The sequence below is a fragment of the Daldinia caldariorum genome (genome assembly GCF_022478825.1).
Source record: "Daldinia caldariorum strain CBS 122874 unplaced genomic scaffold F4812scaffold_3, whole genome shotgun sequence".
Taxonomy (NCBI): Eukaryota; Fungi; Ascomycota; class Sordariomycetes; order Xylariales; family Hypoxylaceae; genus Daldinia; species Daldinia caldariorum.
The window spans coordinates 335,612-359,785 of NW_025953039.1; the positions used below are offsets into that span (position 1 = coordinate 335,612).

At 48.0% G+C, this 24,174-nt stretch overlaps 8 protein-coding genes across 8 annotated transcripts; 3 read left to right on the forward strand and 5 right to left on the reverse strand.

Moving 5' to 3' along the window:
* The first annotated feature begins 79 nt into the window (after nt 1-79).
* F4812DRAFT_260719 (uncharacterized protein) lies at nt 80-1,038 on the forward strand. The gene has a single exon (XM_047930806.1). It carries the CDS (start codon nt 309-311, stop codon nt 900-902), a length of 594 nt encoding a protein of 197 aa, XP_047792633.1. The 5' UTR covers nt 80-308; the 3' UTR covers nt 903-1,038.
* Nucleotides 1,039-1,133: 95 nt separating this feature from the next.
* F4812DRAFT_260723 (GINS complex, PSF2 component) lies at nt 1,134-2,193 on the reverse strand. Its single transcript, XM_047930807.1, has 2 exons — nt 1,939-2,193; nt 1,134-1,828 (listed from the first exon to the last, which is right to left on the reverse strand). The coding sequence occupies exons 1-2, from the start codon at nt 2,050-2,052 to the stop codon at nt 1,175-1,177; spliced, it is 768 nt and encodes a 255-aa protein (XP_047792634.1). The 5' UTR covers nt 2,053-2,193; the 3' UTR covers nt 1,134-1,174.
* Nucleotides 2,194-2,286: 93 nt separating this feature from the next.
* Nucleotides 2,287-4,012, reverse strand: F4812DRAFT_417033 (Aldo/keto reductase). The gene is made up of 4 exons (XM_047933145.1): nt 3,896-4,012; nt 3,614-3,670; nt 3,502-3,562; nt 2,287-3,411 (listed from the first exon to the last, which is right to left on the reverse strand). Exons 2-4 carry the CDS (start codon nt 3,653-3,655, stop codon nt 2,522-2,524), a joined length of 993 nt encoding a protein of 330 aa, XP_047792635.1. The 5' UTR covers nt 3,656-3,670; nt 3,896-4,012; the 3' UTR covers nt 2,287-2,521.
* A 1,531-nt stretch (nt 4,013-5,543) lies between these two features.
* On the forward strand, nt 5,544-7,295 carry F4812DRAFT_260766 (uncharacterized protein). The gene has a single exon (XM_047930808.1). The coding sequence runs from the start codon at nt 5,718-5,720 to the stop codon at nt 6,852-6,854; it is 1,137 nt and encodes a 378-aa protein (XP_047792636.1). The 5' UTR covers nt 5,544-5,717; the 3' UTR covers nt 6,855-7,295.
* Nucleotides 7,164-9,043, forward strand: F4812DRAFT_456327 (uncharacterized protein; the record flags this gene model as incomplete). Its single annotated transcript, XM_047936966.1, has 4 exons — nt 7,164-7,669; nt 7,761-7,773; nt 7,866-8,307; nt 8,397-9,043. The coding sequence occupies 4 exons, from the start codon at nt 7,164-7,166 to the stop codon at nt 9,041-9,043; spliced, it is 1,608 nt and encodes a 535-aa protein (XP_047792637.1).
* Nucleotides 9,044-10,892: 1,849 nt separating this feature from the next.
* F4812DRAFT_456328 (uncharacterized protein) lies at nt 10,893-11,625 on the reverse strand (the record flags this gene model as incomplete). The annotated part of the gene is made up of 2 exons (XM_047936967.1): nt 10,893-11,177; nt 11,251-11,625. 2 exons carry the CDS (start codon nt 11,623-11,625, stop codon nt 10,893-10,895), a joined length of 660 nt encoding a protein of 219 aa, XP_047792638.1.
* F4812DRAFT_260794 (uncharacterized protein) lies at nt 11,469-14,085 on the reverse strand. The gene is made up of 3 exons (XM_047930809.1): nt 13,594-14,085; nt 12,067-13,532; nt 11,469-11,957 (listed from the first exon to the last, which is right to left on the reverse strand). The coding sequence occupies exons 1-3, from the start codon at nt 13,963-13,965 to the stop codon at nt 11,696-11,698; spliced, it is 2,100 nt and encodes a 699-aa protein (XP_047792639.1). The 5' UTR covers nt 13,966-14,085; the 3' UTR covers nt 11,469-11,695.
* Nucleotides 14,086-18,665: 4,580 nt separating this feature from the next.
* F4812DRAFT_260861 (putative isomerase YbhE) lies at nt 18,666-21,137 on the reverse strand. The gene is made up of 5 exons (XM_047930810.1): nt 20,403-21,137; nt 19,776-20,241; nt 19,584-19,691; nt 19,157-19,415; nt 18,666-18,927 (listed from the first exon to the last, which is right to left on the reverse strand). Exons 1-4 carry the CDS (start codon nt 20,945-20,947, stop codon nt 19,167-19,169), a joined length of 1,368 nt encoding a protein of 455 aa, XP_047792640.1. The 5' UTR covers nt 20,948-21,137; the 3' UTR covers nt 18,666-18,927; nt 19,157-19,166.
* Nucleotides 21,138-24,174: the final 3,037 nt, after the last annotated feature.

The following is a 24,174-nucleotide window of genomic DNA, read 5'->3' on the forward strand; positions in this document are numbered from 1 at the left end:
GCGTCGGATTCGAAGCTCTTTGGCAACACAAGTCCATTCAATACCCAGCCGCAAATAAATCTATCGGGGCGCTGCTTACTCTCCCGTTATCCTATGTGCTCGAATTTGCGCCGCACTCTATAATCCGCAACGCATCCGCTTCTAGATTCTTAACACCTAGCTATAAAAGTTCGCTCCGCAACCAGAAAAAGAAAAAGGTGGTTTGTTTCTTAGCTGGTCTCCTAAGAACCTTAACGACCTCGGAGAGCTTCTCACGACCCCAGAATCCGCACATCTCGCAGCGTGTCTAAATCTAATACACCTTCGCGATGCTTTTAAGGTGGAACGACGTCCTCCTGATGGTTATGGGATGGCTCCCGGGCGTGTGGGGGCAGAGCTATTTACCCTTCTACAGAGCCATATATAATGCCCTCCACCTCATCATAAGGACGTACGTACAACTCCTAGTAAGCGGTTTAGAGGAGAAAGCCGAGCCACTTATAATCTTCTCCCACCGACTCGCGGATGTCTACAAAGCGGCTTCTATCACATTAGAAGAGCACGTCAGTCGTATCACGAAAGAACATACGGTGCCGCTTTCCGCGGTTATACGAGAACGTGCGCTCCTCGCGCTCCTCGTTTTCCTGCGTATTATAGATAGCGAACTATACCGGGTCTCGGACTTCGTAGTTGGCATTCTGGTAATTCTCCTGAACGGAGGCTTCTGGCTGCTATGCATATATATTACGATGGAAAGGAGGGTTCACAACGAGACATTGCCGCAACGGCCACCGCTGAGCTGGGCCGCGGAAGATCATATAAGTCAATATTTCGAGAACGTGGAACGGACGGGGATGAGGCCGCGATGGAGGTATATGGCGAATGGAGAAGTTGTAAGCATACCGAGCTATGTTTTCAATTAATAAATTCTTCTATCCTCGCGCACGCAACGTGAGCACCTTGAGTAAGAAAAGACGGAAAATGGGGTATAAGGTAGGTAGTTTAGGTACAGGTATATATGTCAATGGATGTCGAAAAAAAAAACAGTTTCCCTGTTTTGCTGAAGGAGGTTCGAACGCCGGTCTGATGCTTTATGCGATAGGTATGCCGTGATTTTTTCTTTCTTTTTTTGAAGCCGTATGCAAATGCAATGCAATGCTGTAACCATGTCTCATATGCGTCATTTATTTCGTCTCTAGAAGCCCATCTCCTCGTCGCTATCCTCGTCTCCTCCGCCATTAGCCCTTTCTTCCTCCTCTTCCCTCCTACTCGCTTCGGCACTCGCACCTAACTTCCTCACGCCTTCGATGACACCTAACACGAACCCTCTGCTTTCAGCTAGTTCCATGGCTCCGACACCTCGCAGTTGGAGCAAGCCGCCGCCGCCTTCTAGATGGATAGTGCTGCCGCGCATTTTTGCGGCCCGCACTTCTTGAAGATCCCGCAGTAGCGTTCGAACCTCGGCGGCATTCGGTATATCGTCGGCGGCGTGTGCGAGGAGAGTTTCGGAAAGCTCGAGCCAGTGGTAAGGTAGGAAGCCCGAAGGCGCGTCCTGGGTGCACGAGGGGAGGAAGGGAGGCGACAAGACCATATCCCCCGGCTTTATCTCAGATGAAGATTGGGCGTATGGCTTCGCGCCGCCCCTACCGTCGGACTTCATGGGGGGTGGTGGAGGCGGGGAGAATGCTTCGGGGTCGACATTGGTTTCGTAATGAATAATATCCTTTAGCGAATCTGAGTGTAGCCAAGGCGGCGCAACGATATTCGCACGCCTCTGTTTCTTGAGTAATAGCGCAAGCCATAGGGGAAGTTGGGCGCGGTGCGGAGGGCGTAGAGCTGGAGTTTTACCCTGTGTAATGGGGGATTGTGTCGTTAGTAGTAGAACCTCTTTTGATGACGGTGACGATAACGATGGCGATGGCGGGGTGGTGGGGTTGGATTATTTGGATTGGTATTTACACTGAGGAGTGGAATTGACTCTAATCTTTGACGAGGAACTACTGTAACCATTTCCATCTCACAGAGAAAAGCGACTTCGGTTGGCACAAGGCCAGGAGGTAATGGAAGGGCCATTATTGATGTTTGGCTAAAGGAACCTTTTTGGTTGAAGGTTCGCTCAGAAGCGACTAATAAGAGAACGCGACAACGATATAGAAGGAGTTGACGCGCTATCAGACACTACCTAGGTCATGTACCTTAGGTACATAATTCAACAGATAACATCGTTGTGGCGGTGCGGGGTTGTGGCGTGCTTCTTTTTGGGGGGCAAGTTCAATGTTCTTTCAGTTCATTCAGTTCATTCAGGTACCTTGGTACAATACATATACTTCTCTGTATTTCATTACGTACCTAGGTATTGTATTGCTGCTATTTTATGTTTTCTCTCAAACAAACAACGCTATCACACAAGTGAAATAGTGCGAAATGAAGAATTATGTATTTTACCTTATTATTTTGAAGCTTCTAACTACCTACCTACCTAGGTGATCTAACCTGCTTATTTTAGGTACTTAGGTTGGAAGACTTGATCATCATACCGTCCTTAACCGAAGATTCTAATAGGCCTTTGTAGAGTGGAAGGGTCGTTAAATCGCAGACCAATATCCAAAGATGAAATCTGCTTGATTTCGTCCTCGCTCAGATCGAAAGAGCAGCATTCCAGGTTCTGCTTTAGTCGCTCGACGCTGTTGGACTTGGGGATGACGATGATGTTGCGCTGAGTGCACCATCGAAGTAGAACTTGTCCGGGGGACTTGCCGTGCTTCGCCGCGATGCTCTGTACCACTTCCGTCTCGAATAGCGGCTTAACCTCCTTGGCCTTGGCATGCCCCATCTCGATGAAGCTTTGTGGGCCGAATGTCGAGTAACCCGTTACCGCGATGTTGTTTTCTTGCGCCAGAGCGATAAGCCCCTGCTGAGTTAGATACGGGTGGTGCTCGATCTGTAAGACACTCGGAGGGATCTTCGCATACGACAGCAAGTCGTAGATTAGCTGGGGCTGGAAGTTTGATACCCCGATGCTCCTGATGAACCCGTTCGGGTTCTCCTTAGTCTGGACCATATCCTCCAGCGCCTTCCACGTCTCCGAGATGGGTACCTTTGCCAGCGGAGTAACCTGGGTCTGCTCCTTGTCGGACCAGAAGCAGGGATAGCGGATCTTGTCGAATGGGATGAACTCTAGCGCGATGGGGAAGTGGATCAAGAATAGGTCCAAGTATCCCAGACCCCACGCTTCGTTTTCTAGCTTGGCCATCTCGAACGCATGCTCGCGAGCGTGGTAGTTGTTCCATAGCTTCGATGTTATGAACAAGTCTTCACGCTTCACGATTCCCTCTTCGATAGCCCTCCGCACGCCTTTACCAGCCTCAGCGCTATTTGTATAGTCCCAAGCGCCATCGATGTGTCTGTAACCTAACTTGATAGCGTTATAGACTGCAAAGTAGCGAGGTAAGAGTTAGTAACTGATCTAATGTAACTAGCATGAATTAAGCAATAATATTTGAAAGGCTACTGGAGACACACCTTGATCAGCACAAGTCTCGTTCGGTACTTTCCAGATACCGAACCCAACTATGGGCATTTCCTATCACTATTAGTATTTATTTACTATACAAGTAGAGAGGAGGTCGCATACATAGCCGGAGGCCAGCTTCACGGTGGGAGTCTTTGTCGCCATAATTAACGAGAGGGGCTGATAGATTATTTGTCAAACTTGAAAAGTGAAGAAGAATGTAAGGAACACGTTGAATGGTTGAGAAAATGAGAGGGGTCTAAATATATATCCAAAGCACCCAAGGTAACTAGAAGGCATCAAATTTCGCTTTAGGAGCTTCTCCACCAAGTTCAGTAGTGTAATTGAGTTCGCGATGAGGGGTTGAAGAACTGAGGGGCAGTGGCTTTCGATTTTATTACTTACCTACTCCATGACGTTTTGTTTTCTGTACAGTAGTATACCGATCTTACGGCTTCTGTGGGGTCCCGACGCTTCCACTTAACTTTTTAGGATAGCGTGCCGGCTACTCGACTATCTTCCTTGAACCTGAGGCTTGTAGGCTCGGCGCATCTTCCCCTTGCAGCTAACGTGTGAAGGGAAAGCTTCCTTTTGTGTCACACGGCGTAACGTGAAAGGGACCGCTAAGGAGTATAGCGAACGCTGTAAGACATACATGATGTATGCCTGTATTGTAGGTATCTTGTAAGTACAAATAACTAGGGCACTAGATCGAGATCATTAACCTTGTTGGTCAACAAAGACCGAATCGGGAAATTTCCTCTAGTATCATTGGCTGTTCTTGAGTCCTGGTTGTTGCTTTATAACATCGAGACACGGCAAGAATAAACCCGCCATAAAGGTATTCACCTTCCTAGGCATTGTACCTATGTCAAGAAAGAGTATCATCGCATAGCGTGAAGACCGAGGATCCATATCCGTATTAGTATAGAGGGTCATATCCACTTATATTCTCTCATATGAGGCCTTAACAGTTAATGTGTACGTAAAATCTAGGTTGCTTAAACCCCGCGGTGATTGGCGCGCTTAAATGGATTTCGTGAATACAAGGGAGTTGACACTGACGTTGGATATAATTCGGGTTATCAGATTTCAATCTGCAAGGTTTAAGTTAGGTTAGGTTGAGTACCTCTCATTATAATACTCCTTGGGTGCTCAATGATGATATAAAATGAGAGAACGCTCACGTTTATTATCAGCCATGGCTTTGCTCTAGGATGATTTGGCGTCCACCATACATCGTTCCCGACCCTCTTACAGGTAGAGTTAGAACGTGTTAGAACGTGAAACGCTGGTATCCTACCAGGAACGTTAAAACATAGCTGGATCAGAGCTTATACGGGTACCTCAATATTCTTAATCTCTCAACTAAATAGTGCAGGCACCTTAGGCGTTTGGGAAGTTGTCGATGGACGTCTTAAACCACCGAGAACACTGGTTGGCGAGAATTCTGATATGAGGCTTCATTGTGTCCTTTGTCACAATGTTGGGATAGATGAGGCTCAAGCAGAAGAGTCTGGCGCTACCTAAATTACAGAGTTGCGACACGTCAGGCTCTCTATGGATCTTCATATCGCGAAATCGAATCGTCCGAGTATCTCTCGAGTTTTGATTTTACCCAGGAACCAGGTAAAGTAATTGGTAGGCACAACTTGAGCTGGGAAGGATGACATATGATTACCTATCCCCACGGACTGTTTTCTATCTTCATTTTCATCCCACCTCTGCCAGTCCTGCAAATACTAACAGCCGATATCTCCTGGACTTTTTTGGGAGCACATAAATTAAAATTACATGTTAATATATAACATAAGTGAGGCATCTACGACGCCTTTTGCTTTTACCCTGAATCCCTAAGTTAGGGTTAGCGGTGATCCGATCTGACAGGCTATTATCGAGCTGAGCTTAACTTTTGTTCGCCATATCTTGTGTCGACCATTATATACTTCCCCCTTTATACCGGCAAGTCCGATATATTTAGCTTTAAAAGGAAACCTCATTCTACATGAGTTTGTTCCGCTTGATATGGCCGTCTTGCCAGACGTAGTTGACTGTTTGACCAGTGAAGGAAAAGCTGTGTGACCTTTTCACCTCCGCGTTCTTCTTCCCCCGATTCAGGGTCCCCTGTCTCTTCCCCCACATAGACCAAGATCCCGGGTTAATTCTGCTGTAATACTTGGTACCCTACCGCTTAAACCGCGCTAGCTAGCAGAGCTACAATCGCATAATGCCGACGTATCTGTGTCACGGCTTTCGCTGGCATCGCGTAAGCATACGGTATTTCGTCGTTATCCAGAACGTTGACGACGCCGCGTCGGAATGGATAATAGCGCGGCACACTCCCCTCGCCTTGCTTAACCAATTCTACGAGCTGTTCGACTTTCTACCTCCTTGTCGCCGTCCGACACGAAATCTAAGCCCCTCGCCCCACCATATTCGCAACGAATTCCCAACAACAAATGGCTATGCCCACTTAACCCCTCGTTCGCACAGCAGGAGCCAAACGCAAAGAGAGGATGGAGTCGCCCGGTTTGGAAATGGCGAAAATGGAATCGGTAACCGACTGAACAAATTGCACAATGGCTATCAGGCCTCGGCCGAGCTACCGGCGGCTAAGCGACTCGACAAATTATCTCTATTTCCGCCGTCGGAGCCGACAGAAGCTGGCGATGAGATATCGTTCAACGATTGGTCTATAGTAAAGTTTCTGGAAGAGTTCGATCCTTCAGACCTAACCACCGCGAGCGGACAATGGGCATACGTCGCAGATTATGTCGTGCGCATAGACACTTCGGTTTCGATTACCGAAGAAATAAATCGATACGAGGCGCAGATGAAAACGGAGCTTTATATGCCTATGAGCGGTGTGAGCGAAGAAACCAGTCACAAGGCGAACACGTTTGGCAACAAGAGGGCAGGTTGGTTTGAGAGACTCCGCGATCAGCTTCAAAGAAAAGAGAGTATCCGGTGGTACGTTGTGGTCTGCGGCGACGAAGAACGTGCCAGCATCGAGCCGGCTGAAAACCGAGACGCGAAAGGCGGAAGAACAAAGTCCAATGCCGGCGAGAGCCAATCCTCTCGCGGATTTGTCGAGGATGAATTCGAAATTCGTTTTCCGGACTTGCTATTACCGCGCCGGTTCGCAGAGCAGGGGCTGAGACGTCGGAGAGTGGAGAGGAAGATGGCAAAACAGAGTCAGACATCTTCACCGAATAATGACCATCCTGTCATCCCCCCTCCCCCTGCCCCTATCCAAGTCGCTCATAAGATGTCGATGGGCCATGATAGCAGGCACGCCATTTCCATATTTACTGATAGACTCAGAAACCTGCTTCTAAGGCGAAAATCTGAAGGTCTAACCTGAAATATGCGTAAGGTTTTGTCCATCCGGGTACATACCTTTTACATACATCATTTTCAAGCAATAGCATGGTAGCGGCAGCTGCCATAATGATGTTAATTGTTAGGAAAGAGCGTTATATGGAACCTCAACGCCTGCTTAAAATACGAAGGTCTAGGGGTCTTTTTCCCCTCTTGTCATTCTTGTCAATTCCTCCCGTTACCACGAACCATCCTCTAAGCTACCTAAGTTGGCTAAGACAGGTCGTCCGGTCACTCATTCTATCTCTATCCGCATTCGTTATCTATTTTATCGTACAACCCGACGGTAGCAATGGGATCCTCTTCGTCTTCGAGGCAAAACTCCCTGGCGGAGTCCACGATACGTAGCAAAGGCGGCGACTTGGACGAGTCGGAGAGTGAGCTCGACGGAGAGACTCTTGACAATCCTTCGCCAGTCTACCCACTGCCCAACGAGATTTTATTGTGTATCGTCCAGTGCTTGGAACTTCCGGTTCAAGATGTAATAACTCCAATACCTCCGCCGGAGTTTTTAGAATACCGCAAAACTCTCTACAACCTCTGTCTCACGTCCCGTTCCTTCTGCGAATACGCGAGGCCTCTTCTTTATCGGACAGTTATATTTTTCCTCTGTTCTCGACATGATAACAATGTTTTTCTCGCTCGCACCTATGGCAGCCTGGGGAGTTTGATAGACTTAATCCGCACTCTACTCCGGAAATACGAATACTGTCGGTATATCGAAAACATACTTTGTCCGGCGGGTTTTGGAAGCCGAATCTCGGTCAATGGAGAGGATTCACAATATTTGGAAACATCGTGAGTAATATCCTAGCTTGTCTCAACCCTTCCTGGCTTTTTTCCGTGACCGTTCATACGAAGGTATTGGGACAATGTATCCCTTTTCTAGGGACTTGCGACCCGTAGCTGACAGTCGCGATGCTCTCCTATGCAACTCGCTGATTATATATGTTTTAGCGACGTATACAGGCTCTTCTCTAGCTACCCGTCCTAGCAGGACCTCTCAGACCGCCAGAAGTTTATAATGGACACGGCTCTTTTAGACAACCACAGTATTCGGGCATTCACAACGATCAACACGATATCATTAACGCAGAGACTCCTAGCGGCCCTACTCTGTCTATCTTATAACCTCGACACATTCCTTATATACAGGCCACAATGTACTCGTTTTATGATTCTGCAGTACATATTGCGCCAAGCGTTGAAGAAGGGAAGAATTGCTATTCTTCCTCGACTTTCGACGTTACAGATCCAGCAGCTTGACTATTCCAATAAACCTCCTAAGGTCGGTGTGGAAATAGCAACGGAGCTTACCGAAATCGGGAATTTCCATCGGCTCCATATCTCGCGGGATATGGGATATCTTACCTTCCCAGAAAATCGCAATGATTCGTGGATCAGAAGAATCAAGGAGCTGAAGCTGGTGACTTGTAGTGAGTGTCATCCCAACTTGTTTCGTTCGGCCAATCTCTGGGTCAGTAGTATATTTATGAAGAACCGCCACTAATTCCGGACCGCGCAGTCGATGCCAAGGTGCTATTCCATATCTTCGAGTCCGCTGTCCAACTAGAAAGCTTCTCGTTAATCGTGTCGAAGCCTTGCGACATCTATCGACCCCTGCCGCCGATAGGGAAAGATCTCAACAGCGCACTGCTAAAGGTAGCCAATACTCTGAAGGCCTTAGAGTTAAGGACTTGCCACAACATGTTGTTCCTAAGCCAGCTTGGTCCTACTACATCTCTCACCTGCTTGCCTGAAATGAGAAACCTCAAGACACTAGCAGTTGAACTACCGCTCTTGACAGGGATCGTTGGTGTAATAGATCGCAAAATATGTCCAAGACTTCCCCCAAACCTCGTGTCGCTCGAAGTGGTCGAGATGTGGTTCCTCACGCAGCACTCAGAAGCGGCCCTCTTGAGAGGAAATACATTATTACGGCACCGCTTGACCACGTTTGTCTTGGAGCTCCAGGCTAGTTCGCTACCCAGTCTAGAGCGTTTTCGACTCGTTCCGAGCGTTATAAACCGCAGCGCTTTTCCGGAACAACTCGACGAGTTCACGGCTTTATTCAACCAGAGCGGCGTGTCATTCTCCTACGGGACGGACGGCTTACCACGTCGATTCTTTGCGAGATCAGGATTGGAACATTGGAAACTCCTCAGCACTTAACGTTCACTAAAATATCCAGCGAGATTGCTCACCCGTACAGCGATATCATGTTTCACACTCGTTTCCGAGGTCGGATTATTTGCTGTATATTATCTGCTTAATCACAGATCAATAGCGCGTCTACATACATAGGTACCTAGGTTAGGTAGTCATAATGAATTATAATTGTGGTGCTATTCATACATGGATTCACATGAAGACCGCGTATCGCAGCATGCCCCCGCCAAATTTATACTTCCCTTTTCTTTCTAGTCCGTTGCGATATATATCCGTGCTAGATACTTCCTGTTATGATCCAGGTACAATGTCTACTTCCCAGCTAAGTGTGTCGATGTGACCAGCTGCCAAGCTGGCTGCCGGCAAAGCCAACCACCTCATTCGAGGACGGGCAGGCGGGCGGGCAGGCGGGGGGGGGGAGGGGACGGGGGGTTTTCCCTAGCATAGTCTGCCCGCAATGCCAAGTGCCTATGAAAGAGGAAAGAAATCTCCGAAAGGTAGCTTGCATTGCGTGTTGACCGATGCACATGGCAATTTTTGGTCTTGTTCTTTTTCTTCTTCGTTCTTATTGGAAATTAGACTCCTCCTTCTCCGTCCCCGGCAGCGGGATACCGTTGTAACCTAGGTCGGCTATGAGAGGTTCTTGGTAAGCTTCTATAGGGGAGGGGAAGTTGGGCCGAGGGATTCCGGGATTATAGGAGGTAGGTAGGTGTGTGTAGGAGGTACCTAATGCGTGCGTGTGTGAGAGTGTGCATGAAGGCACATGTAAGTAATGCAAGTGCGGAGCCCCGCAAAGGGGCTTCTACATCACGAGATCGAAGTGTGATTTATTTTATTCTTATTCCTTTCTTCTATTTGTGTACGTAATCTTCTTCAATGATGGCGTTGTGTAAGGTATATGTGCGTTCGTGTTAGTGACTCCTCTTACGTATGTCTCCTGGTGACGGAACGAAAGCCTCCTAGAGAATACGGGTATGTGAGTCTGGTAGCTGAGGCCCGCCTGGGATGATATTTGCATTTGGCCTGCTTAATAAATCCGTTCAATTGCATCTCGCTTACGTTTTCCCACGTGCTAGATGGGACGAGACTTCGTTGCCCGATCAGGTGGGATAGATCTCTCAAAATAGCCACGCGATATATATAAGGGGCGGATAGGTGGGTACGTGGTAAAAATAGAAGTAGGCTGGTATTCATATTCATATTATATAGGAGTATATATATATATTATCTGAAAATCGATTGGGTATAGATGACGATGTGCTTTGTCTCGACTCATTAATTTTTATCATTGCCTCGTAACCTCCCCCCCTCTCATCAACGCATAAGCCAGTTTCCGAGATACGAATCTCCCGCTGCATCTCCCCTGCCTTTGAATTAACCATGAATGATGTCGATGCAGTCTCTGTAGACCAGAACGCTTGGGAAATAACGCCGATAGCGCCGAACAACACTCTCAACGCGACTGCATCCGCTGGGGAGTGGAAATAGTACACATTGGTTATGCTCATCAACCAAGAAACATACATGCGACCAAGTGTGAAGAATATGTCACCTATACAAACGAGGCAAGGGTGTGAAATCCTGGAGAAGGGGCATTGGAGGAGCCAGCCAGCTGGTTCTGATCTTCTTCGATCCAAAATTCCCCCAAAATTCTCCTTGCCGATGACTTCATCGGCTCTCAAGATGCCGTTCTGGATGGTAGTAAGGTGTTAAAGTAAGGGTAGTAAGTAAAGGTAATAGGTAAGGGTAGTGTAATGTAGTGAGATGAGAATAGCCGTGCAATGCCCTCAGATCGCGATACAACGTATAGGAAAAGGTTGGCGAGTATTTTCTCCAACTGTTAAAACAAAAATCAAAGTATTTGGCGACGGGCGTAAGAATCCGACCCTTTCGCATTCGCATATTCAATGGTGAACGAACTTTTGCGAACAGAGGTGAACAGGTATGCGAGCAGGGTTATCGGGAATTCGGACCGTGAAGCCTGCCCATCCAGCCCTCCCCCAGACCCCAGAGATTTCCCCGCCAACCAGGCTGCGCCAGTCCACCGCAGGATGCAACCCCAGAGGCACCGCGGTGCTGTCATATCGCTGCGGCCTGCTACTTTGATCACCCTAGGCCCTTTTCGACGGCCTTGTTCCTGGAGGGGGTTCGTCAATCACCTTAAGAAATCAGCCACGGAGGGACTTCATCTTGATCCCTAGGGACCCGACAAGGCTGAAAGGGAATTCGGTGGCTAGTCGCACGAGGTTAGTTCGCCATAACATCTCCAATTTGGGCGTCGTATCGCAGCTTGCATGTCCCCGGCAGAAGTCCTCGTGTAATAGAGACAGCGCATTTCGAGCATAGCCGAGAATGCTAATGAATGGGAATCTCTGGTAAGTATCTACACTCATTGCTAGATACGCGAACCGGCCGGCCCAGACAGCCGGTAGATATGACATCGTAAAAGTTAACGGTTTCATGCGGACTTGCAGGCGTAGAGGTGGTGAATCTTTTCGGGGCCAAAGAGCATAGCATCCGATCATCGTCACCTCTAAAGCATTCGGACCGGACATACCCATGAACATGTCCATCAGCACGTCCATTAGCACGTCTATCAGCCATTAGCCATCAGGACTGGCACACTGGCACACCGTGTCATGCTCGACCAGTGTATCATCCGTTCAGGTATGTTCGCCTGCGGACCTCGGCCTCCTTGATGATCTCGGCAGCCAAACTTAAGCTGGGAGCCAGTACCGCCATCCTCTCGATGTCCATAATTACGTCATTGATGATTTTATCGATGACTTCACGGTGAGGTACGAGAGTTAACAGTATGTTAGATAGAGATGGTGACATAGTAGCTCCCATAACCAGTAATGTCTGTGAAACAATAGACAGAGCGCCCTGCCAGAGGTAGGGCATATGGCCGGCGTGACTACGGTCAAATCGTTAGATTGGGTCAAGAATTTCTGAAGAGCCGGAAACAGAGCACGAGTGAGGCTAGGGGATAATTGTCCAATCACGAAGGGGGAAGTTTCACTTACTGTGCAGATATGTGCTCCAATTGCCTGATTGAGGCTTCGAGACACTTGTGACAGCTATCCCGGACTGAGGGGTCCAAAACGGCCTGCTCGTTATCTAGCACCGCCAAGATGTACGGACGGTAGATAATAGTTCGGCAAGCAAAGAAACGTAATCGCAGCACCGTTTGCACCGGGTCCGGTAGAGTCGTACGGGTGAACGGGAATTGAAGGGCCAAAGGGAGACTTTCGTACCACTGCGTAAGTTGGAAGTCCAACTCCGCGACGACGGGCTCTAAACTCGTAGTTGAAGCCATAGAATCCTTAGAGTAGATAAGTTGACTGACTCGATTGAGAAGTCTCCTTAAAGCAATCTCTGCCAGAAAATACCAGAGATCGTCCCGGCCGACCGCTTCGGATTCTTCTCCTTGAAATCCACCAGGAAGTCCAACGTTTTCCTCGAATTGAACCACTCCAGAATGGGGTAAATCTAATTCCGCGAGAAGGTCGCTTTCGAAAAGGAGCGCATTCCAGTAAATTCGTTCTAATAGTTCTCTCTGATCCTCCGGGACGCGCGTAGGAGTCATGAGTAAGAGTTGCAATTTGCTGCTCACCGTGCACAGCAAATTCCACGCTTCCAACGGTCTTACCAGATAGAAAAGGTATGCAGCGGCTAATAAATGACACTGAGCAGCTAGAACGCTATTCGAAGTCATCATGCCAGGTAATAGTGACCATGCAGCCGTAAAATATTGTAAACCGGGAGGATCTTCTTGAGGTACAATCCTGGATATACTACCACGTAAACTCGCCTGGCCGAGTGCAAGTACTAGCAGCACGATGCAGCTCTCCGGGCCTTCACGAAATCCTGTTGACAATGCCGTGCGATAATGACTCCTCCAAGTGAAAGGGTTGACGCAAGCGTACCACACGTTTACTCTCTCGAAGTAGGCTTCGATGTAAGCATTAGTATTCGATAGATCGACGCAGGGAGTCTTGGCCAAAGAATGCAGTGGTTCTCGAGCCATCTCAAGTTGTAGAATGATCTGCGGGTCGTACGGGCGTCCGATCAAATCCCGAATCAACGGCCATTGAAGCAGATGAAGCGCGGCGTTGGTGTGAACTTTCGGCATCGTAGAGATGTTAGTACCTTGAGGATGACTTGTCCATGTACCTAAGCCACCGCTCGGTATAATAGAGACGAAGTTACCGGATGAGTTCTGAATCATAACATTATCCCCACTCAGAGCCGTCCCGTTACTTATTGGCGGTGAATCGTGAGTAATCTGCATCGCGTTCGGATGACCGTTTGTTAAGCTGATTTGAAGAAGGCTCTCGATTCGATTCAGTCGCTCAAGGATGAGCTTGTCGCCAGCGTCAAGCTTGATCCCGGGCTCTCGATATATACACTCAGCCCCCAGCTCCGTACAGAGCTTGCATTTTGGCTTCGTGCCGTCACATCTTGATTTCCGAGAGCGGCAGACCTCGCACTATAATCAGGTACTCTGGTTAGAATCTCGCCTAGATGAACTTTACTACCGCCTAACCTACCGCGATGGTGGCTCGTCTCCGAGGGTAATCAACCGTCGCATCGGTATTCCGCCTCTTTAGCGGGTTTCCCCCTTCGTCGCTAGATGCTTTCGACATGCCATTGGTTGTTTGCTCGGTACGAATTTCAGATGTTTGAGAAAGGTTTCGAGCTTTCCGTGCCGAACCTAATATTCCTTCCCGGCTAAAACTTGCGGTACGCTGGGCTTTGACGGCCGTTGGGGATTTTAGCGCTGAGCCATTGGTGGCCGGGTTGAGTTGCGGCGAAGGGACCTCGATAGAGAATGCCTCTCTCGACGGTAAGGGAAAAGGTCGTCCCGAATTGCTTGCTGCGCCGGCAGAAAGAGGCGAGTCACCCGTCGACGACGGCGGCATCTTTCAATCCAAACAAGTTACCGGCACCTCTCCGGTGAACTCAAGGACAGGTAGCTCGCTTAGGTATTATATACAACAATGTTGCTACCTTGTCGTATAAAGTCGTGTAACCGAAGACCTAGAGAAGCATACAGCTTCGGTGAGGAAGTATTTACCCAAGATACTGTACGGGGAACGAGAGTCGGACAAAAATGACGAGAGAGTGTATCCGGGTCTGCAAGGCACGGGGCAGCGAGCTTATCATATTTTATGACGGGAAACTGTGGGAAAGGTGGAGGATTCGACGGTGGTGTCTCCTCCACATGGCACACCACACCTGCAGAAGCGGCGCAGAACGGTTGAGCCCCTAGTAAGAAATCCCAGCCCGCCTAGAAGGCCCAGCGTATTGTACATGGTATATAGACCAAGCCGAACCCCCAGAAAATTGCTTCCCATCGCGGTTTAGACCTACCCGTCGTCAAAATTCTACTTTAGGTACCTCTTATTAAGGGTACGGCATAGCATTGGTTCTTAACAACAGGGCGAGGATAGCATCCGTGCTCTGTCACCTCACCCCTGATTGGAGCCCATCTTCTGGAAGCTCGCGGTACAATACTGTATGTACTATAGTACAATACAAATTTTGACCGTTCAATCTCATCTTCCGTCCATTAGCGATCTAGCTGGCATCGAACGCCGTACCTCGTGCAAAAGTACCTAAGGCAAAGAAGCCTTAGCAGCAGATATCATGCAAGCCACATATGCAGTACGCCCTACCCCATACGGAGTAAGAGAGAATGGAGGCTCTCTCCTCTTTCTGAGGGCAATAACTGGCATAGCCGAGGCGCTCATGTTGACGGGATTTGAGATTGTGAATATTAGTACCTAACATACAGAGCATTCTCAAATCCCCGCTTTCTACATAGGATACTTTTGACCTCGCGCCTAAGCCGGGGTTGTCACTAGTCTACCAAAATATACAACGTTTCAACTTAGACTTGATACTCCACATTGATATCCGACAGGATAGAGAATACAACGTACCTGGTATACAGGAATGGCACTAGCGGTAGGGCGGTACCTAGGTAGGTAATGTCAATGACGAGAGAATAGCTGCTAGGTACGGGTATGGAATTCTCACAGGATGGGGAAAATGACCAGGGGTCGGAGGAAAGGGAATATGAAAATTTACGCGGAAACGATGTAGAAAGTGTGAATTAGGTATTGTACCTAGGCACATATCCCCACCATCTAAACGTGAGGAAATTAGTCTTGTACGTATGAAGATTACTCAGGTCACCAAATGGAGATACTAGTAATTCGGTTGGCATCACCAGCCTTAATTAAGGAGAGAGACTTCATAAGTGCTTACACCAAGTGCAAGGGGTATAGCTTACCTAGGTAGGCTAGGTAGGTTAGGTTAGGTACCTAACACATCCAGTGTCATTACCATACCAAGTTCCGCTGGTTCATACAGGTAGGTATATACGAGGTATGTATCCGCTGTATAAGCGCCAAGTTAGTTCAAGTTTGGAAATGCAAACAACATGAAGCTGGTATCCAGAGGAAATACATATCAGGTAGGCAACCCATATTTGAAAGGTCCTATGTAATTTCCTACAGACACCTAAACGCAGATATGTCATGCGTTTGATCATATATACCTACAACTTACAGTACCTTAGACGCTTAGCTCCCGTCACCGTGGGTTCCGAAGTAGATAATGGAGAATCGTGACCTATCACCATCATTAGGTTGCTAGGCTATCCCTGTTAACCCCATCTCCAACCCACCTGGTCCTCACAATGGCCTATACCTACTACTATACCACACCATACCATGCTATCTACTATCATGCTATAGTACTAACTTGGAATGCATCCAACTGTCGGTTTCAGACCTGTGCAATAACAGGCTAACCACCGAAATGATCATATCTCTTCATGCTATACGCCCCGTCATTGGATGCCCCCGCCAGCACCAGCACGCACACCTATATATCGAGTTGACTAAGGGTCTTGGTTGTTATTTAGCGACCAGAACCGATTTGCTTACGAGGACTCGCTTGAGTCACGAGAGCCAATTTGGTGCAGCTCTTCTACTACGTCAATATAAAAGCGGATGACTATCTCTAATTGCAAAGGGAGCTGACCTTCCTTTCTGGAATCTTGCTCTGTCTGCTATACTTCCTCCTCGTCGCCCCGCTAGCGTAGGTTGGAACGAAATGATCTATCCTCGCTACCGGACAACGCTTCACCCTTTATTATAGCACCTACTTAGGTACACACAGACAACTACGGACGAGTTCATCTAAACTGTGGACCGGTCCCTTCAGGCAGACTGCGGATTACAACGGCCGACATGAAGATCTAGCAGTATTCTGAAAAACTCGTGAAATGAGCCTGGTTCTCTCCCAGGTCAATCTAGATTGATCAAACTGAAACTTACCATCCGCGATATTCGGATACATGTGTTGCTTACCTATCTCTACCTACCTTAGATTAGGTAGGTACCTGTAACCTAATCCACAATGGATCTTTACTCATCCAGCTATGCCTCCCAGTACATAATAGGCTTTAGTGCGTGGGAGAGGTAGGTAATAACTACTATCCGACGAGTGCCTCATAGGCTGATGGCGTTGATAGCAGCTCGCATGATCACATCCGTCCAACGGGCCGAATACTAAGTGAGGGTGCTGAGAGTGCTGAAAAAAAGAAGAAAAAAAAAAGAAAAACGCGGGTGGTCTTGCGCCAACCGCACGCCAACGTATAAAAGATATCCTTACACTTAATACTCACTTATAAGTTCGGACCGGGCCTAGCACCGTCCCAAGTCGTCTGTAGATCATTTTTTTGCGGGGGAAGGATTTCTCTAACACAGACCAAAAACGGCTTCTCGCGGCCACTAAATAGAAACGGGCAGCGGGGAGAGACCTTTAACATAGCTCGAAAATTAAAATTGCTGGCTTTAAGTAACACTCTTATTTCGGTTTCATCCTTCCGGCACTTGGCCTTCTCTTTTCCGAAGTCAGGCTCTTACGTATAATCTTTTAGAAGGGCTGACGTCCCCGAAGCTTAGGAAATCCCAATGTTATAATAAGAGGTACCTAGGTAATAATTGGTATTCACTCATCCCAGGGGTCTCTAAAGTGACGTCCAGGTAACTTCCCACACCACTAGAAGCTAGGTACCTGGGGTTATATAGGGTAGAGTTGTGTTATTATTAACGGCTTACTTCGTTCCAGACTAGGGGTCGAAGAAAGGTGTTCAGCTATTACTTCCACAATGCTCCCATCTCTCGGATTTAACGGATCCAATGCCAAGATTTGCCCTAATCTAGCAGAAGGGGAATTTGGTTACACTCATATCGTCGCCAACCTATAGCGAGATCTCATTTATGAACTTACCCCAAACATCCACCAGAACCTCAACACCGTTCATCATCGTGAGTTTACTAAACATGCTCAACCGGTCGGAAGTGTTCCGCACCAGGTAAATTGGAAAACAGATAAGCATTATCTGCTTTTTCCCCGACGCGAAGAGAGGCAAACGCATCATTCTGTGATGCAGGTGCTGAGACACTCTTCGAAGATCGACTGGTATGATCTTCTGCGCGCCTGCTAAAGACCTGCGTTAGCTGGCACGCAGGAAAAAAAAAAAAAAAGAGGAACGATCGTGACAGTTGCCGCCCCCCGACATATCCAAAAGAAGGCTGCGCGCAAGAAAATTTACGAAAGGGCCGTGCGCTTTGGCTTTGGGGGAGATTATTAAACGAGTGCAACGTCGGCATCATGCTTGACTGTTCAACAAAAAGTCCGCCTCCGGAAAACACACGATCGTAGTCTAGACGGAGAGCCTGGCCAGGTGAACCTGTTAAGCTTGACCTTGCTTTACGTACCTACTCACCTGGCCCGATATGGTATTCCGTATACCAAAGGCACCTAGGTCTAGGTAGTAATCTCTCTCAACTATTTGTGTTACTGCCCTGTCGAGCTCACGACAGGTAGGTATTGCACGTAGCAACGGCTGCCGCTGTGGACCTACATATCTCGCTTCTTGGTACTAGGACCCCGTCAAGCGCCGCACTCTGCCCATCCTGATGCGTGACGAGGTCACCAGCCGGGGCGCGAACCAAGCTGTAAGTCATCGAGGATACGCGTACATACCTAATACATACCATGACAATATAATAAGCGGTTCCAAGTTTTCCTGGTTCTGCTATCCAGAGAATAATTTGCTCCACGTTAGTGGATGCTACGTAATAATTGTCCGAGCGAAGGTATACGCACACCTTATTCGAACAATCTATCATACCTTTTCATTTCCGTTCCTGTCGATATCCCGTATCCTACTCCAAACCGGCGTAGCCAAGCATCGTCACTACTTGCCCTTCCCCCCAAAGAGGTTTTTGGTGAGGTCGACAATATGGCTTATAAGTCCACGTCAATAACTTCGCCCCTAATCAACAAATACCCATATATTTATTGTACATGTAAATCTTTATACCATATAAAAAGTTTATCCTAGTATTAGATCCGGGGCGGTGATCCATTTCCCAACCTATTTAACCTAACCTACCTATCTTCAGCTTAAACAACAGGTATGTATCCCAGAGGACATGTTTGTTCTCAGGGATGCTATTTCTGTCCGCCAGAAACCAGCTACCCGGTGGCAACTTCATATATTGACCCTACGTACATACATACACCTAGTAGACTCCCAATCCCCCCCTCTATCCTAGCTTACCAAACCTTCGCAGAGCCTGCTTACGTGTCTATATTAAAATCCTCCTATCCCCGCACCTTATTACAGGTTGCTCCTCTCAATTTATTTATTTTTTCGTGAGCTAGGTATCAAGAACCCCGCACCACATGCTTATACTCCCTTTGGATTCATGGATGAGGCTCTGGAGTGTCCTGCAGTGCCTCCGATGAAATTTCGCTCTAAGCGTAGACCACATGACCGAGGAAGCTATAATTACTGCCTAGGTAAATTAACCCGCCTTGCCTCGGATATTGATAGGGATTATACGTATCACTGTACATGAGCTCCCTAGGTCTTGCCACGCGAGGTCTGCAATACGAAAGGAAGTCACATGTTCGTTCTACAGATCGTACGAGATGGGATATATCCGCCTCCTCTATCTAATTCTTGCTGCCTACCACCTACCTAAGGCTTGAGTTCATTTCCACAACGCTAGGTACACTAACTACCTAGAGGTAACTAGATTGTATGGTAGTCCTCGCGGAAGATAGCCGCAGTCACTTCGCCTTCGATATCCGCGTACGCGATGTAATCCTTGAACAACCCCGTCTTGACATCGCGGTCGAGGACGACGACGCGGCCGTCCCCTTGTAGTGCCACGGCTACCAGGTTCCCGTCCGCGTTGATCGAGAAGTGCCGGGGTACCCTGCCCCCAGCTGCGAACTCTTGCACCTTGGTCAACTTGCCGGTTGTGTGGTCGATGGAATACTATGGTTTTTTTTGGCGGTTAGCTTAGGTACATTTAATATAAAGATATGGGCAATGGGACTTATGAATTAGGAGACCCCCCCAGGCAAGCTTCTAGAAAATATTTTCTGTAGGGAAAGGGGGGGAGGGGCAGGAATGTAGGTTAGGCAGTCTTGGATTGTAACTCACAGTTATTAGCGGATCTGAAGGAATTTCAGTGCTGTTGGTCGGATCGAAGTTCGTGATATTAAACGAATCTTCCCAGCGAGACGATACAATCAAGAAGTTCCCATCAGGCTTTCGTAAGTAACACATTAGCATAAACATAAACTTTCAACGCCGTAGCTTTTTCAGTATCAGAACCCCTGCTGTTACACTTACCGACACGAGGATCTCAGCCGCACCCGTCTTCTCTGGCAACTTCCTCTCCTCGCCGTGCGTGGGGATGGAGAACAACTCGTCGAAGCTGAGGGTCTTGTTGTCGTTGTACGTGATCTCGTACCCCGTGATCGTGTTGCCAAGTTCGGAGACCAAGTAGAAGTACGTCTTGTCCGCGGTTACCTTGAACGCGCCGTGCCGAGGCCCAGACCCGGGCCGTAAGGCAAGAGGGGCGATGGGTGTCAAGCCGAGGGTGCTAGCGTCAGCTTGGTAGATGCGGACAAGGTCGGCACCCAAATCTGGCACCAGGACGTACGAGGCTGTAGGGTCCAGGATGGCTTCGTGCGGGTGAGGCGCCTCCTGCCGTTCAGGGTTGGGGCCAGGCCCCGCGAGCGTGTAGGTCTCGTTGTGCAGCAGGGTGAGATTACCCTCGGCATTGAAGCCAACGACGCTGACGCTAGAGCCGGAGCTAGGCAGAATTGGTCAGCAACGGTGAGAGCAATTTTGTCTGTACGATACTCCATCTCTATGATTTAATATTGTAAAGAGAGCCAAGGAAAGGCAGTGGACCGCAAACCACCCGAGCAAAATTCGCCGCATGCGGAGAAGCTGGGTGAAGGGTTGGCTTACTAGTGTGCTATAGCAAAGCCACTGCCGCCAACGCCAAACTCAGCAATACTGACTGGCCCTTGGATGACATCGAGCTTATCCAGCGTAGCCAAAGTCCCGTCATCGCCAGTAAAAAAGGTGGTCACACCCCCATAGGGACCGTTGAACCCCTCATCCAGGCAGAAGAGGAAGTTTTTGGAATAGTCGAGCGTGAGCCATGACGGATTCGGACCACAGCCTGTCGACTTGGAGATGTTCTCAAGGGTAGCAGCAGTGGTGGCGGAGCCGTCACCGGGCAGGGTCAGACGTAAAGTCGTGACGGCACCGGCGTACGAGGAGACATAAAGGAGGGTGGCAGACGTCTGGCCAGCTAATCCTAGGGACAGCAGCCCTGCGGGGGAGATGCCTTTCCACATGGTTGGATGCTTCAACTCGTCGATCGACTGACTAGACCGAATCAACTGATGGGCGAAGATGAAGAAGGCAAACAGAAAGGTCACGCCAGCGGCGGTGGTTATTAAGCCAACGCCACGAGCCCTCGCAATCTGCCCACCGCTTGTCATCATAGCTGGCTAAACTCGACGACGCACCCCTAAAGGGGTGAAGCGGGCAAGACTAAAGGACACGATCCGAAGTACTTCCAGCATTCATACAGTTTCATCGTTTCTTTTCCTCTTCTAGCATGTGACAAGTCTCGGAATAACCTCTCATTGGCGTTTCAAGCTTGGTACACTAGCTTAATTACTGCCCGTTTTCCTAATTAAACTGGTATAGGAGATTTATTGACCTCAAGTGGTAATCGCCCATCGCCAGTATCCCTGTCATCCCTGCTAAGTTGAGTTTACCCGGAGCGGCCCTAAGGTCTACCCCGGTCTAGCACTGCATGAGATCCGAAAAAAAAGAGAGCTAGGCGGCCGAAACTATTATGTAGGAGGGAGTGGTATGTATTATTTTATGTAAAATACATAAGGTGTAAAGGCCAAGACGTTGGTATATACACTAGAAAGGCATAGCAACAGCATGGCTTCTTTGTCACGGTCGTCTGGTTGTAGGATGACAATTTTTTTGGTCCGCTGCAGGGGTATGGAACAAGAAAATTGGAGGAGGCCTATGAGAAAAAAAAGGGCATAGTGAGCCCTTCTTTTCATGCCCCAAATCCAATGAGCAGACCCGAAGAAGTTGGAGTAAGAAGCTAGGCTGGTATCATACGGGAGATGGCGTTACAATGCGGAGGTGAAAAGGTGGAGAAAAGACGGGATGGTTTATTAGTGAGATGAACTTGGACTGAAGCAAGTAGTAGACACAGACAGGGGTAAAGTTTTTATCATGCCGGGGTTGATCAAGTGCTTCCCCCCCATTGATGTCTATTATGCTCCATCGTCTTAACTTTAACTCTTCCCGGGGTAATGTGGAGGATCAGCACAACGGTCTCAAGCTGTCGACTTGAAGTAATTCATATAGACGATTGTTTGTCATTCAATGGGCCTATTGTTGATAGATAGGAGCCTCGTCTCCTTCTTATAACAAGTGGGACATTCCATGGGAGATATTATATTATAGCATATTATTACGTTTGTGGTAGGGAAGAACTAGTAGCTTAGGAGGGTGTTGTCGCCCTGGAAGTTAATTAATGGTGTCGCATCGCTAAGTCCCGAACGCGGAGATCACTTGAGCTGTTTTGATGCGACCCAATGTCTAAGTCGAATACCTAGACTACGTACTACTACTACCCCTGCGTGACTCTCCAAGACATTCGTAAGGAGAAGCTACTGCAAGAGAAAGGCGTAGTCACAACTGTAACCTTGTGCGCAGCAGTAAGAGACGGGAAGGGAGCTTGCTATTTCTCAATGCCCTAACCTGGAAGCATAAGAACAAGAAAGGCTACTCTTACAACATAATAGGACAGCAATTGTCTACTACTCACGGCTATGGGTATTAGAAGACCAATCAACCGAGACATACCGCCCACCCTCTCTATGCCAGATTTATTATTATTCTCCGTAATGCTTTAGTTGCCTTACGTCGTATCCACGAGCAGCCAGCTCGTCCGATGGCTTGATCGATCCGGTCTCCGGAATTCCTACCACCTGAATACTACCTACTCTCGCTCGCTCATTTAGAGCGCTAACTTTGAAAGCTTGACCGACAGCATGAATAACGATGCTGGTAAGAGGAAAAGAGGGGAAAATAGTCTTGGCTTTCATAGAACCAGGCACTAGTAGGGAGACGACTAGGCCACCGGTGTGACTACATTCCAGACGAAGTTAATATAATTCCATACGAATAGTTATAGCGGTGAATCTGTGAAGGACTAGGAGAGCTTATACAAAACCTGTACAATGCTATAATATATCCATCAAGCCTAGTACGGCAGCATTAACAGCGTAAAATGCCATCGTCAAGAAGCAGCCCACATGGCCGATATCCATCCTCGGCGTAAATCACTTTCTACTGTCACACACAACTTGAACATCACCGCGTAACATCTACGTTTCAGGGGTATGCACCATATGCAGCAGTAAAGGAATCTCTCCCAAACAGATTCCTTATACTGAACCAGAATTCATGCCCGACCTACAGCACGTCATTTTCCCCAGGCCGATGGCCGATGGGCCTAATACCATCAGCGTGGAACCTGCCATATATCAGTTTCCCAAACGAGAGAGAGATTGGCAGCGTTACCTCACCTAGTAGTCAAAAGAAGAAAGGTAGAGGTAGAAAAGGGGGGGCTAAAAGACGCGGTTAAAAAGAGCCTCATCCACCCGGAACGCTTTGCTCCCAGTAGCGCTGATAGCTCAATATCGCGTCGTCTCGCTACCATGGATCAAACTATGACAACTGTTCAAGTTAATGATGATTCGGGCGTTGATTTACTGCCGGATTTAGGTCTCATAGCCGATGCAAACGCGGACGGCTTTTGAAGTTAAAGGTCTGGAATTATGTAGCCATTGATAATTGGGAATAGCCGCAAATGTAAGGCATTTCACACCATCGAACTTAGTTATGCCATTTGATTTCGAACATTCATCCGTGAATTAAATCGACGTAGTCCGTAAGGGATATATTCAGAGTCGCCAGTACGGGCTAAATCCTCATGCCTAACCTACTATGCTAGGACAAATACAACGTCATAGTTCTAACATCCTATCAATGAACTCCCTGACGATATGTTACTTGATATCAAGTACCTGCCTCCGAATAAACAAATTTTGCTTAGGATGGAATGATATTGGCATGTCCTTCGAGGGTAAATATCAGCCCTTTTGAACCAGAACTTCCCCATTCCAAACCATTGCCGAGTCCAGAGACTAGGTACCTTAAATCAAGGTTTATCCAGTCCATCGTAGAAAGTCCATAACCATTTCCTTCAACACCGCCATGTTCATGGGGACTTGAGGACCGACAACAATGTAGTACATCGACGCTAACCTCAACGCTACCTTCGTCTTCAGTTTTTTTTTTTTTTTTTTTTCAGAGGCCTTGCTAGTCTTGTCTATCAATGTATCCCCTTTAGAGTAGTTTCCGTTCTCTGTTTTGGTGCTTTCCGGTATCATATAAAGATGCGCGTGGATTGTTTAGCCGTCGAGTATAACTTTACTATGCTTCGTCCTTGTAATCCTCCCAGCTCGACTGCCGCTTGTACGCCTTACGGCCTCCTGTCTTAATTCTTTCCTCTTCTGTCCCGCGCTCCGTATGAGTTGAGAAGCCCAGACTACCTAGGTAGGTAGCCAAGTGTATGGATAAGGAAGACGTAATGTAGATGAACTTTGTTGAAACCCCTATAAAACAAGAG